Genomic DNA, 17,401 nt, shown 5'->3' on the forward strand with positions numbered 1-17,401 from the left:
TCCAACTTCCCCCGCCACCGCCGGCCACCCAGCTCCTTCTGTGCCCCTTTCGAGATAGATTCCCGGATCTTCCGCCAGGGCCTCGCGAGAAAAGGCAAGCGAGGAAGGAGGCTGGAAGGAGGCAAACCGGAAGTGCCTTCCCGAGGCCGAGGCGACACGCGGTTCTGGATGGCTCACGCGGTGATCCATCGGGGCGCGCGGGGCATCATGGGAGGTGTAGTTTTTCTTTCTCTCCTTGCCCCTTCCCGTTATTCGCCCTTTTGCCGACACCCTCACAAACCCCCCCGCAGACCCTGAGTCGGTTCCCATTGGGCGAATCTCCTTAGTCTGCCCCGCTGGGGCGATTTTGGAAGCTACTCTTTCTGCCCGAGTTAAAAAAGAGGGGGAGGGGCAGAGGGGGGCGGTCGATGTGGAGGAAGGGCGCTGCCATCTTGGTGAAGGAAGACAAGGCTGCGTGAACTCAGGGACCGTCTGCCCTGCGGGTTCGAGGCCGCCATCTTATTAAAGGGAAAGAAAGCCCCTGTGGAGTAGGGACCTAGCCCCTTTCCCAAGCCTGCCGGGGATCCCCGGCGCTCCCTCCCGCCCGCGATTGGGCTCCGCGTCGGTCGGATGAGGGAAGTCAGAGAGATGCCGACCAACTGCGCCGCTGCGGGCTGTGCCGCGACCTACAACAAGCACATAAACGTCAGTTTCCACAGGTAACAGGTACCGGTCGGGAGGGACTGGGCGGCCAGAACCAGAACCGCCCGCCGCGGCTGTCTTGGATCCCGCCCGGCGCCACCCAGACTCGGGGTCGTAACGCGGCGTCCGTGGATAGATTTCAGGGAAACCGTGAGCTTCAGCGGGAGAAAAGTGTCATTTTCACAAGTTGAAATGTAGCATTTCTTTCAGTTGACAATGTTTTAAATACACTATTATGTGAAGGGATACCTAGCTTTACCAGCCCCGACACACGTGTGTGTGTGTGTGTGTGTGTGTGTGTGTGTGTGTGTGTGTGTGTGTGTGTGTGTGTGTGTGTGTGTGTGCGCGCGTGTGTGTGTGTGCGCGCGTGTGTGTGTGTGTGTGTGTGTGTGTGGAGTAGAAGAAAGAAAGAAAGGATGGTAGGAGGAAGAAAGGAAGAAGAAGAATACAGGAGCAGCCGAGCTTCTGGAAACTTAGGGCCAGGCAAAGAGAGGCATCTTTCAGCTTGGTTGGACCAAAGAAGTCGTCCCCATCTGGAAAAACAGTTACTGCCCTATTAAAATTGGGCAATGCCGCATTCCAGAATTGACATCAAAGTTGATTCTTCTGAGGGGTAGCGGCCAATGACAATCGTGGTATTGCTCTGAACTTTCTGTTTAACAGAAAACCTAAAGCAGGGCTTGGTGTCTGTTCTACCCTAGTATTAAGAAAGGCAGAGTTGTTTCTTTGCCAATTGCTTTAAAATAAAAATTCATCAGTTCTGCCGAAACTCCTGTATCTTCTTTATGCTTATTTTAAGTACTAAACTTTTTTATAGAAAGGCACTTTTAAAAGAACTGTGTACAGTTGGCCACTAAAAATATATATAACCTTTGAGGATATGTGTAATATAGTATGACACTTGGAGGGGGGGGCACTTTTTACTTTCCCCACTCTAACTGCTGAGTACCAGCTGTGGGACTTGTTTTCTAGTATCAACCGCTTTTTCGAGATGCTGGGTAGGGAGGAACTAAACCTGTGATTTTATTAGCATAGGGAACTCCCAGTGAATAAACGTCCTCCACCAAAGTAGATCAGCATTGGCAGATGCTGCAAATAATACAGCTAATAGTTTTGAAGGCATTGAGAAGTCAAGTAACTTGATACAGGGTCACATAGACGAGTATGTGTCAGAGGCAGAACTTGAAGTTGTCTTCCTGATTCTGATTGTGGCTGTCTATTCACTACACCAAGCTGCCTCTATTTTTTTAGTGAATAGGCCTGGAGTCAGGAACACCTGAATTTCAGTTCTTACTTACTAGCTATGTCACACTGGGTAAGTCACCCTGTTTGCCTCAGTTTCCTCATCTGTACAATGAACTGGAAATGGCAAACTACTCTAGTCTCTTTGCCAAGTAAACCCCAAATAGGATCACAAAGAATTGGATAGGACTGAAAAGACTGATCAACCATAACAAATGTTTAATAAAATTTGTTGAATTTATTGAAATGATTTTTGTTCAGATTAAATGTTTAAAGAGAATCCTAATTGGTTCATTCAAACTCCAGTGCTAGTCTTCAAAATTTCATTCTAATTCTCAGTGCTTAAATACTCTCTGGGAGAATGTGACTTAGTGAATTTAAGACAGTCTTTGCATTTGGAATACCTGGATTCAAGCTCTAGGCAACTCTCTAAAAAATAAATTGAAGGTAAATTGCTAATTTGTATTGTGGGAGTTTTCCACTGTAGGAGTTATTGCAACTGATGAAATCACAAGTCAGGAAACAATAACAAAAATATTCTCCATCAACATAGATAATCAAAAGATTTTGGGGAGGTTGGCAATGATCCAGACCTGTCACTTGCCCAGTACAGTAATCCCCTTGTAATTTTTAGTCTTAAAGAGTTGCCTGGAACCTCATGAGATTAAGTGACTTGCCTATGGTAACAGCTGATAAGTGACCAAGAGATAGAACTTGAACCAAGTTTTCCTTATTCTAAGGATAGTCATCCATCCATTATACTTCAGTGCCTCTCAATCTAAAAATTATCTTGGAATATCACTGACATGACCCATATGACTACGTTTAAGGAACACAGCCCAGGTCTGGGCTCTGTGATTTTAAGATAACCTTCAAAGACAAAGGTTTGGAAAATAATACACCTATGAGGAAAGGATGACTTATTTTTATAATAATATTATTTTTATAAATATTTGTCTTCAAGACTTGTTTGATGGGCTACGTACAGTCATGAAGAGGTCTTAGAAAATGACACTCAACATTCCCTTGTCTTTCCTAGGGAAGAGAAAAAATCATTTAGGGTTTATTGACACAATCAGGAAATAGTGGAATTAGGATCTTTGAAATCAGCCCACATTTTTGTCCTTGGATCTGATCCCTTAAAGGGGGAAATAGTTACGAAAGTGAAAATGCCTCTAAACTTTTTAATAACAAAGAACTACTTTTCATATCCCAGAAACCTTGAAATTTCCAAGAAAGTATAGCTACAAGAAGTGAAAGAACCTTTACCATTTTCCTTACTTCTTGCTAGGAAATATAGGCATAATGGAGGTCATGGTGATGACAGCTTTCCAGTGTGGATCTCTCCTCTTCATGATCTCTTAATATCTCCAATATTTTTTTGCTCCCCAAATAGAGCAGTTTCATTCTCATTCCTCTTCTAGCAAGTTCATAATGATTAACACTTCCATTAGAGGACACTCAAAGTAAATTTGAGATCAAATTGATCAAATCTAGTTGTTTACAGGATTTCCAGATCAATAATCTCTCCATTATCCTGTTGAGTTTTTTCTGAACAACGTAGAAACACAGGAAGACATTCCATATGTGTGTTCATCTATGTCAGTAAATTTTTAACTGAACTAAGAACAAGGTATTTATTGGAATTTAAAATCTAATTGGACCTATCAGTGATATTTCTACTGTTTCATGAGAACTGTGATTTCTATTGGGATGATCAGTAATGACAAAGTATTGATTTCAACACTTACATACAAATTAACTAGAAACTAAAATACAAATTTTAGAAATTGAGGTCATTTTACCTAAGTTTTCTTGACAAAATGAGTGTGTCCATTTTGCCTTTACCATTATGCCAGCAGCAGTAGATGGCATAGCTAAATTATTCTAATATAATAGTTCTATGCACTTGATAAATGAATATGATTAAAACAATTTTAGACTAGGAAAAAAATTCCCTTTTTCTGTACATCCTAGGGAATCTGTTGAGAAGGATGTATTCTTCCAAATCACAGAAATCACCTTAGTCACGCCTTCATAGATGTTGCTATTTATTCAATCTTATGAAAGTGAACATGAATTATTTTCATTAGAGTATGTAAATCACTTCAGTGTTAATATTTTTAGGCAAATATTTAAATGTAATCAACATTAAATCACTGTTTATTTTTAAATAATCTTTAACCACTAGGATTACCTGAAATGTTGTCATTTCTCCAAATCAGTTGGCATTTGAGATGTGTTTTGTTCCTTAGGTTTCCCTTAGACCCCCAAAGAAGAAAGGAATGGATTCGTCTGGTTAGGCGTAAAAATTTTGTGCCAGGGAAGCATACTTTTCTTTGCTCAAAACACTTTGAAGCCTCCTGTTTTGACCTAACGGGACAAACAAGACGACTTAAAATGGATGCCGTACCAACAATTTTTGATTTCTGTACTCATATAAAACCAATGGTAGGTGACACTACTTTCTCTTTTCCTTTTTCTGCCTCCCCCAACTCCTCATTTTTGTCATCTCTGACATTGACTGTCCTTTACATAAGAAAGCAAGACTACCTTGAATGCCACATACGATCAAAAAAGTTGTCCTTATTGTTCTTACTTGTCAAATGTCATTTTTAGAGATAGAAGAGAACTTGAAAATTTGACATCAGAGATGTCAAACACTAAAGGAGTAGAACTGCAACATTCCCCGGCTGAGGGAACCAAATTAAAATGCAATTGAGAAATATTTAACAAAATTAAAATACAATAGAACATAGATAATGTTAATATGTGATTTTCAAAGTGAAGTCCTGTTTAGTGGCTTCCATTTCTATTTGAGTTTGACCCCACTGACTAGACAAACTTCTTCATTTTATAAACAAGAATAAAGGGACCATGAGAAGTTAAGTGCCTGGCCTTAGGGCCTACAACTAGTTAGAGTCAAGTTGCAGACCTAGTCTGACAGAGGTTCTTAACTTGGAAGCAATGAAATTTTTTTTCACATATTGACAACTGTATTTCAATATAATTGGTTTCCTTTACATCTTATATATTTGGAATTTATGTTTAAAAACATTAATCTAAGAAAGGTCCATAGGTTTTACCATACTGTCAGAGGGGTCCATAATGCACAAAAAAGTTAAGAACCTCTGGACTAAAAAGAAATCACCTTTCTCCCCATATTCTTTGTTCTAGGGACACTGGCCTCTTCGATGTTCCATGAACTAGACACTCCATCTCTCAGCTCTGGACATTTTCTCTGACTGTCCCCCAAGCCTGTAATGCTCTCCCTCCTCCATTCTGACTACTGACCTCCCTGGCTTCCTTTAAGTCCCAACTAAAATCCTACCTGGCCATCCCCTGGCTACTTCTTATTCAATGAATGGGTGTTACCTCACCCTAAGTGAGTACCTGAATAGACCTTGGCCTAAAGGGGACAAGGTCTCCCAGTGCATCCTGGGTCATCTCCAGTCATCCTGATGAATATCTGGTCACTGGATTCAGATGGCTCCGGAGAAGAAGTGAGGCTGGTGACCTGCACATCCCTCCCTCACTCAAACAAAGTTAAATCAAAGTCATCATTTCTCCGATGGCATGGTCTTCTTCAGCAATGAAGGACAAACACAACAGTGACAAAAATCCCACCTCCTACAGGAAGCCTTCCCTAACCCCTCTTAATTCCAGTGTCTTCTTCTCTTTATTATTTCCTATTTATTCCATATATGTAGCTTGCTTTGCATATTTTTTGCATATTGTTTCCCCCATTAGACTGTAAGCTCCTCGAAAGAAGGAACTCTTTTTTGCATCCCCAGCACTTAGGATAGTACTTGACACATAGTAGGTGCTTAATAAATGTTTATTGAGTAGGTAAAGATATAGAATATTAGAACTGATGGAAAGTCTTTTGATTTAAAGTCAGAAACATTTTCCACCTTCCAGATTTCTTCATTGTACTTCATGTCATTTGAAACAAGCCAATAGCTTTGAAATCATGTGATATGTATATTGCTATGATATCATTTTACTTTGTTATTACTTGGGAAGCTATTTCAGTAGTAAAATGGTGAGGGCCTGAACTAGTACATAAACATAGAAATAAAAAGAACCAGGGGTGAGGAACCTATGGCCTCGAGACCACATGTAGCCCTCTAGGTCCTCAAGTGTGATCCTTTGACTGAATCTGAACTTCACAGAACAAATCAAAGGCCTCATCCAAGGACCTAGAAGGCCACATGTGGCCTCTAGGCCAAAAGTTTCACAACCCTGGACTAGACTAAAAGGAAACATTACAGAAGAAGAATTAATGGATGTGTTAAAGCATAAATGAGCCTCTTCTAAGTGCAGCTGGAAACAAAATGTAATTAGGAAGCACTTAAGAAAATAAATGAAAAAACATAGATAATGTTAACATGTGGTTTTCTTAGTCTTTATGGGAACTGACTTCCAGTTTATTGGCCTTTTTCGGTTTGAGTTTGACACTATTAATTTATCCTGTTTTTAAAAATAACATGTAATGCAACATTCATATATTGTTACCTAGCCTTTACTTCCCAAAATAGTTAACAGTGTACCATAGGAAAATTTTTTTGTGTAAAATTTTCTTCAGTATCTGCTTACTACTTTACGAGTATAGACAGAACCCAACAAGCAAAAAGCAGTTTTGACCCTGGATACCTAGTCATTCTGACAAGAAAAGAAAGAAATATTCATTGTTACCATTTCTTGTACTCTCCTTTCCTAAAATTCCAGAGTGTCAGAACTGACTGTCTAGACTGGAGGGTAAAGGATACATTTTGTTCTTGGGTAGTCTCAAAGGCCTAAGGATGGAATGAACATTGACAAAGACATCCATTTATTCCTTCTTTGGTTAGAAACAATGAACTGATTGCCTCCTCTGCTCCAAAGGCACATAACCTGGGGTAGTAAGAAGTCTAAACTGGCCTATTATGATTGAAAGTACTCCAGCCAAACCGTGAAATAAATTAGTATAGAGAAACCTGTCTCCATCCCAGCAAACATTCAGTTTTCAGAAGTCCAGGAGAATGTTAAAAATAAAGCACCAGAGACACAGGAACTATTCATAGCAGAAACTCCGAAGTGAGACTGCTTGTGTGAAGTTCTGTATGACAGGGATTAGATTCACCAAGTCCACGGGTCTTAGTCGTACCTCCTCAGTAAGTTGGTGTTTTCTGTATTTGCTCAACACTTTGAAGGACACTGAGCAACACTGGCTGACTAAGGGGATAGAAAGTTGTCCCTCCAGGCTTCTAAAAGCCCCTGCACTGAATGTCTCAGGTTAACTCTAAAACCAAGTTGGAGAATATTTGCAGAGCTGCAGTGATTGAGGGAGCTGCCTCTCTGAAAGCTTCCTGTACCAGTGAAATTTTAGGTCCAGCCAAAAAATAAATGCTTCCGAACAAAGTTCGGAAAATGGAACTTCTTTTGTTTCAAATTTCTTCTGTTCTCTAATTCCATCTGTTTCTTGAATTAAGAATTCTACTATTTCATAATTTTAGCTAAACTTTATAGCAACATTTGTAACAAAAATTTAAAACATTTAAAAATTTGTAATTGTATACATTGTATTTTAAATATAGCAAATATGATAATTTTGTGAATAAATGAACAGGATACATTTTATGTTCCTGAACAACATGATCTTAGACTTTAAGACTCTAAAGTATGTGTGTGTACATATGTATGTCTGTACACACACACACACACACACACACACACACACACACACACACACACACACACACACACCCCTTCAAAATTCCATTTCCCCCAAAAAGAAAACTGGCTTTTTCCCCCATTAGTTAAGAACTTAAGTCACTTGGTATGCCCACATTTAGCAAGTGAAAGGAGAAAGTGTTGTCAGAGAAGAAGCCTGTAGATAGGAGAAGAAACAAAAAGTACATTGTTTTGGAAGTCTAGGGACAAGTGAGGACTGAGTGATGAAACACTGCCGATATCAAGGGCCACAAAGACCAAGAAGGCTGCAAGCTGGTCCCTGGAGACTTTTCAGAGAAACCTTTAAGGAAAGAGATGGAAAAAGAAACCTGACTCCCTAACAATAAAGGAGTAGATCTAGAGCAAGTGGAGAAACTGGGTACAGTTCATTCTTTTAAGAAATTAGAGGGTGGGGAATTTGAAAAAGAAATGGGGTCAGTAACAAAGCAAAATTTTTATCAAGAAAGTTTTGTTCTTCCAGACATATTAATTTACCATTAAGACACGATTACATAGGAATATAGACTGACCCTGTAGTTTCATTAGTATAGAAAACTCCTGAGTGAGGAAACTGTCTTTACCAATGTAGGTCAGCACTTTAGTTATTGACTATTAGTCAATAAATATTTAATAAATGAATGGAGAGAGTGAGCCTGCTATGTATCAGGCACTGTGCTAAATTTTGGAGATACAAAGAAAGGCAAAAAAACGGTCCCTGTTCTTGAGCTCACCATCTAGTGGGGGAGAAAGCACGTGAGCAATGAGCCAGTATCCAGAAGAGGGAGACTGACAGAGTCAGAAGTTCCTCAAGAAGGAGGAGGATTAAGAAAAGGCCATTAGATTGGGCAATTCAGAGATCTTGGGTAACTTGGGAGAGAACAGCTTCAGATGAATGACAGGCTAGGAAGCCAGACTGCAGAGGTGAGAGAGTGAAAGGAAAGGAAGTGGAGGAACCTCTGGTAGCCAGCCTTCTCCAGGAGTTTAGCCACAAAAGATAAGAGAGATATGAACTAGCTAGTGGGGCCCTTTGAAGCCAAACTTCACACAAAGGGCCACCCTTGCTCTAGGCAAAGGGCCTCAATGCAGTAAAATATGAAAGTGGGGAAGGAGAGGCCTTGGGAGGTTTGAGGAAAGATGATAAGGTTTAGAAGAGCCAGTTAGTTGATTGGGGATGTATAAGATTGCCAAAAGCACGCTGATAGGCCGAGGGCCCAGGAGATCCGTTTACATAACCCGTGGCCAAAGGCCTAAAGGAAATAGGAAGAGAGTGGAATCGAGCTCTGGAAGAGGGACTGATTCTCCCTCAGACTGAAAGGAGGAGAAGAAAACATAATTGAGAGCCATTCATATGTTTGTGTGGAGAGGTGTGCACTGCTTTCTCAGGTTAGTTGAGTTTATTGTGGTCATATGTGGTTATTAGTTAGGTTTATTAAAGTTAAAATAAGCTTTAAAATAACCCAGAGTTAAAATATTCTTATCTCTAAAAAGAGATTGACTCTCTCATGGAAATGCTAGACTTGTTATGATTGTAATGGTTAGGTTTATTAAACTTAAAATAAGCTTAAAAGTAACCCAGTTTTGATCATCATAATATTTAAAATATTCCTAAAGTAAACGTTTTTATATACATATATGGACCCATGTATTTAAAAGAGGAATGAATAGATTAAGTGGCTTGTCTAAAATCTCATTGAATTAATGGGTAATACAAGATTAAAAGTTTGATTATTAGTTCTTCAGTCTGTTGGACATTTCTATTATATAAAATGTGTCATACCTTTTCATGAGGTAAATAAATTAAAATTATTTCATTCTAAAACCGGGCAAATTTACTTTGAATTTATGAAACTCTGTAATTCATGTATAACATTTTTCATTTTATTCTTTGCAGAAACCCAAGTCAAGAAATCTTCCTAAGAAAAACTCTTGCATCCTAATAGAACCATCCAATGTGAAATCCAATGTTAGCTGTCAGCAAGTTCTACTTGAACACAGCTATGCCTTTAGGAGTCCAATAGAGGCAAAAAAGAGGATAATTCAACTGGAGAAAGAGATAGCAAGCTTAAGAAGAAAGATGAAGAACTGCCTGCAAAAAGAACGGAGAGCAACACGGAGATGGTTCAAAATCACATGCTTGGTGAAAAGTTTAGAAGAAAATAACATATTGCCCAGGGGCACATCAGAACACATCTTGCCAAGTGCCTTAAGCGATCTTACATTTCCAAACTTCAAAATCCTTGTACGGGATCAGCCAGATCAAACATAACAAAATCTCTAATTGAAGGCAGCTCCAAGGCAAGGAGTCTTCTTTTGACATTAGCCAGAACTGAATTTTGTGCCCAGCCTTCACTAGATTCAGAAGTAAAAGTTATTTATTGGAGATAGGCTAAAAAAACCTATACTCTCAGCACAGTTCTACTTGAAATAGCATAATTTTCTGGATGTTGCTTATAAAGACTATTACTTATTTTCGTGGAAAAAGTAAACCCCGAATGAAAACTTAATTTTACTATAAGCACAAGTGCCTTACAACAATACCTGCTCTAACTGAAATTTTTCCTACACGAAGAAATCATATGTTTACAAGTTTATTTATTGGGTTTTTTTTTTTTTTAAGAACCTGTTTTTGAAGGGAAAGTCTGTATGCCAGGTAATTTGTTTAGGTCATTTCACAGGCTTACTTTCTGTCAGAAAAGGAATTTTCCTTGTTGAACTGAGTTGGAGGAGGGCTTTTATATTCTAAATATGATGCTGAAGTACATTTTCCAAAATTAAATGTAACCTTAGAAAAGTACCAGCTCTTGATTTAAATTGTGGTGGTTACTGACTTGGCAATATATGGTGAATTACTTTACTTATCATAATGCCTTTACCTTTTTCTTATATGTAAAAAGGGATTAATAGTGACTTCTCCCATAGAAATATTAGACTTGCAATGATACACTAATTTAAATGTTAAATACTCTTTGGATGTGAAGTGCCATTGAGTCAATCAGTTGAGAAAAGGCCAAGCATACCTCATATCTACTCAGATGGGTACTTTGGCACCTTGCGTTCCAAGAAAAACACACACACACGTCTGCGAAACATTGGCATTGAATCCATCGCCTGTTTTTTGCCAAAACAGCTAAATAATTAGATATTACTGCTTTCTCATAACATATGTTTTTAGTTTTATGCTCTTGTGTATTAAGCAGTTTTTATATGTGTTGGGATATCAAAGTTGTTTATAAAGTATTTATTTTACTACTTACATAGGTACTCAACTCAGAGCATAGTGATTTTTTTCCACAAAACACAGTAGCCTTTCAATACAGAGGTGTACTTAGCCATGTAATGTCTTGATAACTTATAATCTGTTTTAAAATGGAATCAATTTATAGACCATTAAATCAACATACACACCATGAAAATACAGTATTAGCAAGGATTCGCTCCCTCTGCCACCTCCATTTTTCTTCAGGACAGCATCACGCTGTGACCTTCCTTGCATATGGAAAAACAGGATTTTAATGATTCTTTTCTAAAACAAATCTATGCATATGGTACTCTTTTAAGAACTATTGTCTAACTGAATCATTCAAAAGGTTTGCCTTGTTTCATAAATTATATTTATTCAACGTTTTGTATTTCAGATATCTGTGAACAAAATCATGGGAAAGTTCATTAATTATTAAACCAAATTTCTTAATCCTCATTCAAATGTATGATATTACATTGCAAATATAGTATAATGCTTAACCATAGATGGTTTCACATTCTTTCACATAAGGGGTTTGTTTTATGTGAAAAAAGCAAGTCAGACATATCTGGGGGTTTCTTTTTTTAAAAAATGATACTTGTTTACATTCTAGTAACCATAAAGAAAACTAATTCAATTTTTCACAAAAGATGGTTCTCTATAATGGAAGATAACTGCTCACTTTGACAAAACGTGTACTGCTGGAGAGAACAAATAAATACTTCTTATCAGAATTTGTGTATCCAAGCATGACACTTTTAACTCCCAAAATTTAGGCCAGATGTAAACTCCTTGGGGCAAAGACTGCTGTTTTCCTTTCTAATGCACAGTATCTTACACATAGTGGGCATTTAATAAAAATCTATTGAATTAAATCTCTAGTACCTAATATTAGTATGTTTTTCAGTATCCCCCAAGAAGATTTGACAAATTCAGAAGGAAATAGTTTATTTTCATTCTTATTGGGCACTTGTCAGAAATACCTGTGTAAAAACTTGTGTGTATTGAAAAACTTTCATCTTTTATATAAGTATTATCCAGTGTTAGTGTTAAACATGACTATTATGTTTTAGTCATGACCTGTCTTTACATCTTTTCACCAGTTTCTCATCAGCAAAAATGATTGTTCACTAGTTCTATACTTTAGCTAAAAGTGGTCACATACTCCTTTAAACATGATGTGTATCTTTTAAAATTTTAGCTAATAGTCACAGAAGGACCAGAGTAGTACTCATTCTATTCCTGTCTATTAGTTCTAGGTCACAACACGTAAATGAAATGGCTGTAAAGTTGTTAGCAATGTCTCTGAAGAAACATAACACTACAACTACAAGCATTAAAGCTTTTTGAAAAGATAACCCAATACTGTGCATTATTATTGTGGGTTTTTTTTTTACTCCATTTGGGATAAACCTCTAGAATTCCTATTCCTACAATACAGCTGCTGATAAGACTTTTCTCTCAGATATCACATATGTCTGTGTAATTGTTTTATTATTTCAAAATCATACACTGGCTGCATTACCACCTCAAATCAGTCTTGTTAACCAGTCTCCAGTCAGAAATAGTTCAGGTTTCCTACTTCAGAACAACTGTGATTTCATCACTTCTTTCATGTGTTTCCACATCTTACTAAACCATCTTCACCAGTTGCTCTGGTCCAAAAACTTCCCTTGTGCCCAATCTCCTAATGATGGTTTAAGAACTGCATTTAGAGTCAGAGAACCTGGGTTCAAATCCCATGCTTATGTCTTATTAAATGGGTGATCCTGCAAAAGTCATTTTGCTTCTCCTGAGTCTCAATTTCCTTTTCTGTAAAATGTGAGATTGGAATACATAACCTCTAGAGTTTTGCTCCAAACCTATGATCCTAGGTCTGACCATCTGGCTCCCCTCCTTGATCAACTCCAGTAGCTTCCTGTCACTTCTGTGATATAATATAAAATATGATTACATTGTACAGACTTTCACAACCTGGATGCAACCTACATTTTCAACCATGTTCGATATTACACTGCCTCGGACACTACTCTTCAGTCATACGAACCTCTCTGTTCCTCACATGACATTCCATCTGCATCTTGGTGCTTTTGCACTGGCCAACTCAAGGACAGACTGCAGTCCCTTCTTCCTTATCTCGGTTTTCCTTTAAGATGAAACTCAAGCACTATATTCTACATGAAAACTTTCTTAATTCCCATGACCACTAATGTCTACTCTCCCAAACTCCTTATAATTTAACTACTTTGTATACATTTGTACTTATTAACTTTATACTGCACATATTTTTGTAAGTATTTCTCTTCCCCAGTTCTAATGTAACTTCCTTGTAAGAAGGGATTGTTTCATTCTTTGTACTTGTATCTCCATATTGACACATTTGTTTTTCGGTCGTTTCAGTCACGTGCCACTCTTTGTGGCTCTATCTTGGGTTTTCTTGGAAAAGATACTTTAGTGGCTTGCCATTTCCTTCTCCAGCTCATTTTACAGATGAAGAACTAAGGCAGGGCTGGGAAACCTGCAGCTTCAAGGCCATATGTGGCCCTCTAGGCCCTCCAGTACAGCCTTTTGACTAAATCCAACTTCAAAGTTTGGATTAAAACTTTTTGAAAAGATAGCCCAATACTGTGCATTATTATTGTGTGTGTGTGTGTGTTTTGCTTCATTCATCACTGGCCTGTAGAATACCTATTCCTATAATACAGCTCCAACTTCAAAGTTTGGATTCAATCAGAGGGCCACACTTGAGGACCTAGAGGGCCACATGTGGTCTCCAGACTGCTGCTTTCCCACCCCTGCACTAAGGCAAACGGTGAACTGAGCTTGCCCAGGATCACACAGTTAGTACATGTCTGAGGCCAAGTTTGAACTCAAAAAAACCTTATAGTCTTAAGGAGTTTTCTAGATTACAGTAGTGTCATGGTGTCCAAATAGCCCCAATAGTGTCCAAACACAGCATTCTATCCACTGTGCCACCTAGCTGTCCCAGCTTGGCATATACTAAGTGCTTAATACAAGCCTTGTTGATGGACTTTTGATCCTTCAACCTCTTCTGTCTTAGCTAGAATGATCCTCAGATGACTGATTTAAAACTTTATTGCTGAGCCCATACTCAAAGCTTTTGCAACTTCCAGTACAATCTTTCATACACAATGTTCTACTGGCATAGCTTTTGAAGACTGGTGCCACCTTCATACTTCCATTATCAGAGTAGGATTTTAGTCATGGGCTCTGGTTCTATATGGCAAGGACTCTAAAAAATGAAGTCGTATTTTCTCTATAAGGTGGTATTCAGATCATCCTCTCTCTTCTCCCTTTTCCTGCCCATGTCTCATTTTAGCCATACATCAAAACAAGACTTGAGCAAAAATTTTAAATAGCTTTTCATCTCCCCTATAAAGTAAGACAGGGTACAGAACCTTAATACCTCTGGTCATGATTATTGTTTGAAAGATGAGTTTTGAGTTTGCTTGTCAATGTTTAACTGTTAAATTCTATTTTACAATATTAAATTTTTCTGTTTTTTTTTTTTTAAGAAAGCTTGTTCTCTCCTTTTAGAAGAGTACTTACCTTTCAATGTTTAGGGTGTATAATACTTTTGCCCAAAGCATTATTTTGCAAACAGTTGTATACTATCAGCATAAAATATATGAAAGTTTTTAATGTGTATTGTTAGCTACAACTCCCCTCCCTGGCAAAATGAGCTGCCATTCTATTATTTCCAAAAGATAGAGTAACCAAATATATAGACAGTTGGACAAATGTCTTCCTAGATTTGACTTCTACAGGGAAATGAATTGCAAATTGGAATAAAATTAAGAGTTATTCAAAGGGATTAGTGTATTCTTTAAAGGAAACCCTCGATAGACTTTTCATTTCTTTATACTACCCTAAGTTCTTTCAATGCATTTGTTATCACTTAATTTTTTGTTGGGCAAATTTGAGGCAGTTAAATCTATCAGCTACCAAGTATCAACTGCCCATTTTGTCAGGGTATGCTACTTTCCAGGGCAGCTAGGTGATGCAGTATATAAAGCACCCTGACTACAGTCAGAAAGACCTGAGTTCAAATTTAGCCTCAGACATTTACTAGCTATGTTATCCTTGATAAGTCACTTAACCTTGTTTGCCTCAATTTCCTCATCTGTAAAATGAACTGGAGAAGGAAATGGCAAAACACTTCAGTATCTTTGCCAAGAAAACTGCATATTCCAAGAAAACAAAGAGTTGACTATGACTGAAACAACTAAACAACAAATTCTACCTTCTAAGAGCTTCCAGTCTTAAGAAGACCTGATAAAGTCAAACATTTCAGAACATGGGTGAAATTGCTAGGCTGTGCTCTTCATTTGCATTTAAAGAGTTGCATGCCAGAGTGCCTTTAAAAATTTCCCTACCAGCAAATGCATATATGGAGGTATCATTACCATATTATAAATATAGTTCTATTCCAGAAACACCTGAAACTCTGTAAATAGGAAAGAATATTTAATCATAAGAACAGGTTCACATAATTGTATAAAGGGAAAAGCTACTGACACAGCACAATGTCTCCAGGGTGCTACACTATGAACCAAGCTAATTCTGCCATGTTTGAGAAATACATTTTTTTAAATGAAAGAAAAACATTTTAAATTATCTACCATTAAGAATTACTCTTTAAGCCCAATTTATAGGAAAGCATGTTTAATTTAGAGTCATTTCAGCCTTAAGCTAGAATGAACTATATTTTATGGGAGCTATACAAAAGTCAAAAATTAGACACTGATAAATACGGAATAAGAACATTACAGTATTACCTCTATATCTTAACAATGTTCACATAATATATATAACACACATACACATTAAAGACTCCAGTTTAGCAAACATTATCTACTGTGTAAATTGGGGGGTTCTTAGTCTTTTTGTATTTTATAGAACCCTTTGGCAGACTGGTAAAACCTCTGGGCCCCTTCTTAGAACAATTTTTTTTAAACAATTGAAGGAAATGTTATATTTTAGTTACACACTGGTGAAAATAAATATGAACTTTTTTCCTATCCAATTCACTGACCTTCTGAAATCCATCCATGGACCATCTGCTGGGAGCTAAATGATATAAGGTTTCAATAAGATACAGACTACCTGCTCTCATGGAATGGACAATCTATTTTTTACAACTAAAATATTTTATTGGCTTCCTATTGCCTGCTGAATAGGTAATGATTTATGATTTCCCCAGTATAGAGAACTCCCAGATGCAGAAAATCCCCTACCAATGAAGGCCAGCATCCTGAATATATTATAGTCTTAGGGAGTTTTTCAGATTATAGTAGTGTTGAATTAAAAAAGAAAAGGGGTCACTAAATGATTCATAAGCATCCCTATCTGTTCACATATTATCTTAGAAAACCACATATTAAAAATTATATTTGTCCTTATTGTTGTTTAATCATTTCAGTTGTGTCTGACTTTTCATGACCATAGTTAAGGTTTTCTTGGCAAGATGTCGAAGTAGTTTGCCATTTCCTTCTCCAGTTCATTTTACAGATGAGGAAACTGAGACAAGCAGGGTTAAGTGACTTGTCCAGGGTCACATAGCTAGTAAATGTCTGAGACTGGATTTGAACTTTCTGATTCCATGCCCAGCACCACCTCCCTATCTTTTATCTATATTCTATTATATTTTTATTTATTTTGTTAAATATTTCCTGATCGCATTTTAATCTGGTTCTGTCTAATCCTGAGTGGAGGTTGCATATGAAACCTTTAATCTAGAACACAAAGAGGTTATGACATACAACTAGAATTCATGAGTTCATTAGAAGTAAATAGAGATGAGATGGAAGGGTAGGTGGAGAGGAATCAAGGAAAGTTTCCTGAAGGCCTTTGACAAGCTACTAGAAGTGTATGGTAGGCAGGAAATCTGAACTTTATTCAACTAGCAACAGGAAGCCAATGGAAGATTTTGAGCAAAAGAGCATTATGAAAATTTCATGTATAAGGAAACTTAGTTTGAAAGTGGCCAGAAGAGTGGAGTGGAGGGGTGACCTGCAGTTCATCCTATGAGGAAACTTTTTGCCCACCTTAATGGTCCAGAGAAGGGGTGAAAATGTGGGAGACATTGATGATATGGAATCAAATAGAGTTGATAACTAGATATAACAGGTAAAGGAGAAAGAACAGTCAAAAATAAACAATGTTTCACTTGTAATGTTAGATAAAGATGACTGCTACTGATTAAAATTATCTAATTGGAAGAAGTTGGTTTAGTAAGAAAAATCATAATCCACATTTTAGACATTCTAATGAAATTATTTCACAAATTGTGTACCCAATGATTGAGGAATAGCTGGATAAGTTGTGGTACATGAATGTAATAAAATATTACTGTACTTGAAGCCAATACAAGTATGAAGAATGCAGAAAAACGGTAGACTAAAGAGAGAACTAAAAGGACAAAATACACATCCACTATAGAAATGTAAAATATATGAAAAGACAACAAAACCCAGCTCAAATGCAATGGACAGAACTGGT

The 17,401-nt window shown here is 37.6% G+C and overlaps 1 protein-coding gene across 1 annotated transcript; it reads left to right on the forward strand.

Moving 5' to 3' along the window:
• The first annotated feature begins 10 nt into the window (after positions 1-10).
• THAP2 (THAP domain containing 2) lies at positions 11-12,237 on the forward strand. The gene is made up of 3 exons (XM_072655385.1): positions 11-698; positions 4,179-4,374; positions 9,530-12,237. Exons 1-3 carry the CDS (start codon positions 610-612, stop codon positions 9,902-9,904), a joined length of 660 nt encoding a protein of 219 aa, XP_072511486.1. The 5' UTR covers positions 11-609; the 3' UTR covers positions 9,905-12,237.
• Positions 12,238-17,401: the final 5,164 nt, after the last annotated feature.

This window comes from Notamacropus eugenii, chromosome 3 (genome assembly GCF_028372415.1).
Source record: "Notamacropus eugenii isolate mMacEug1 chromosome 3, mMacEug1.pri_v2, whole genome shotgun sequence".
Lineage (NCBI taxonomy): Eukaryota > Metazoa > Chordata > Mammalia > Diprotodontia > Macropodidae > Notamacropus > Notamacropus eugenii.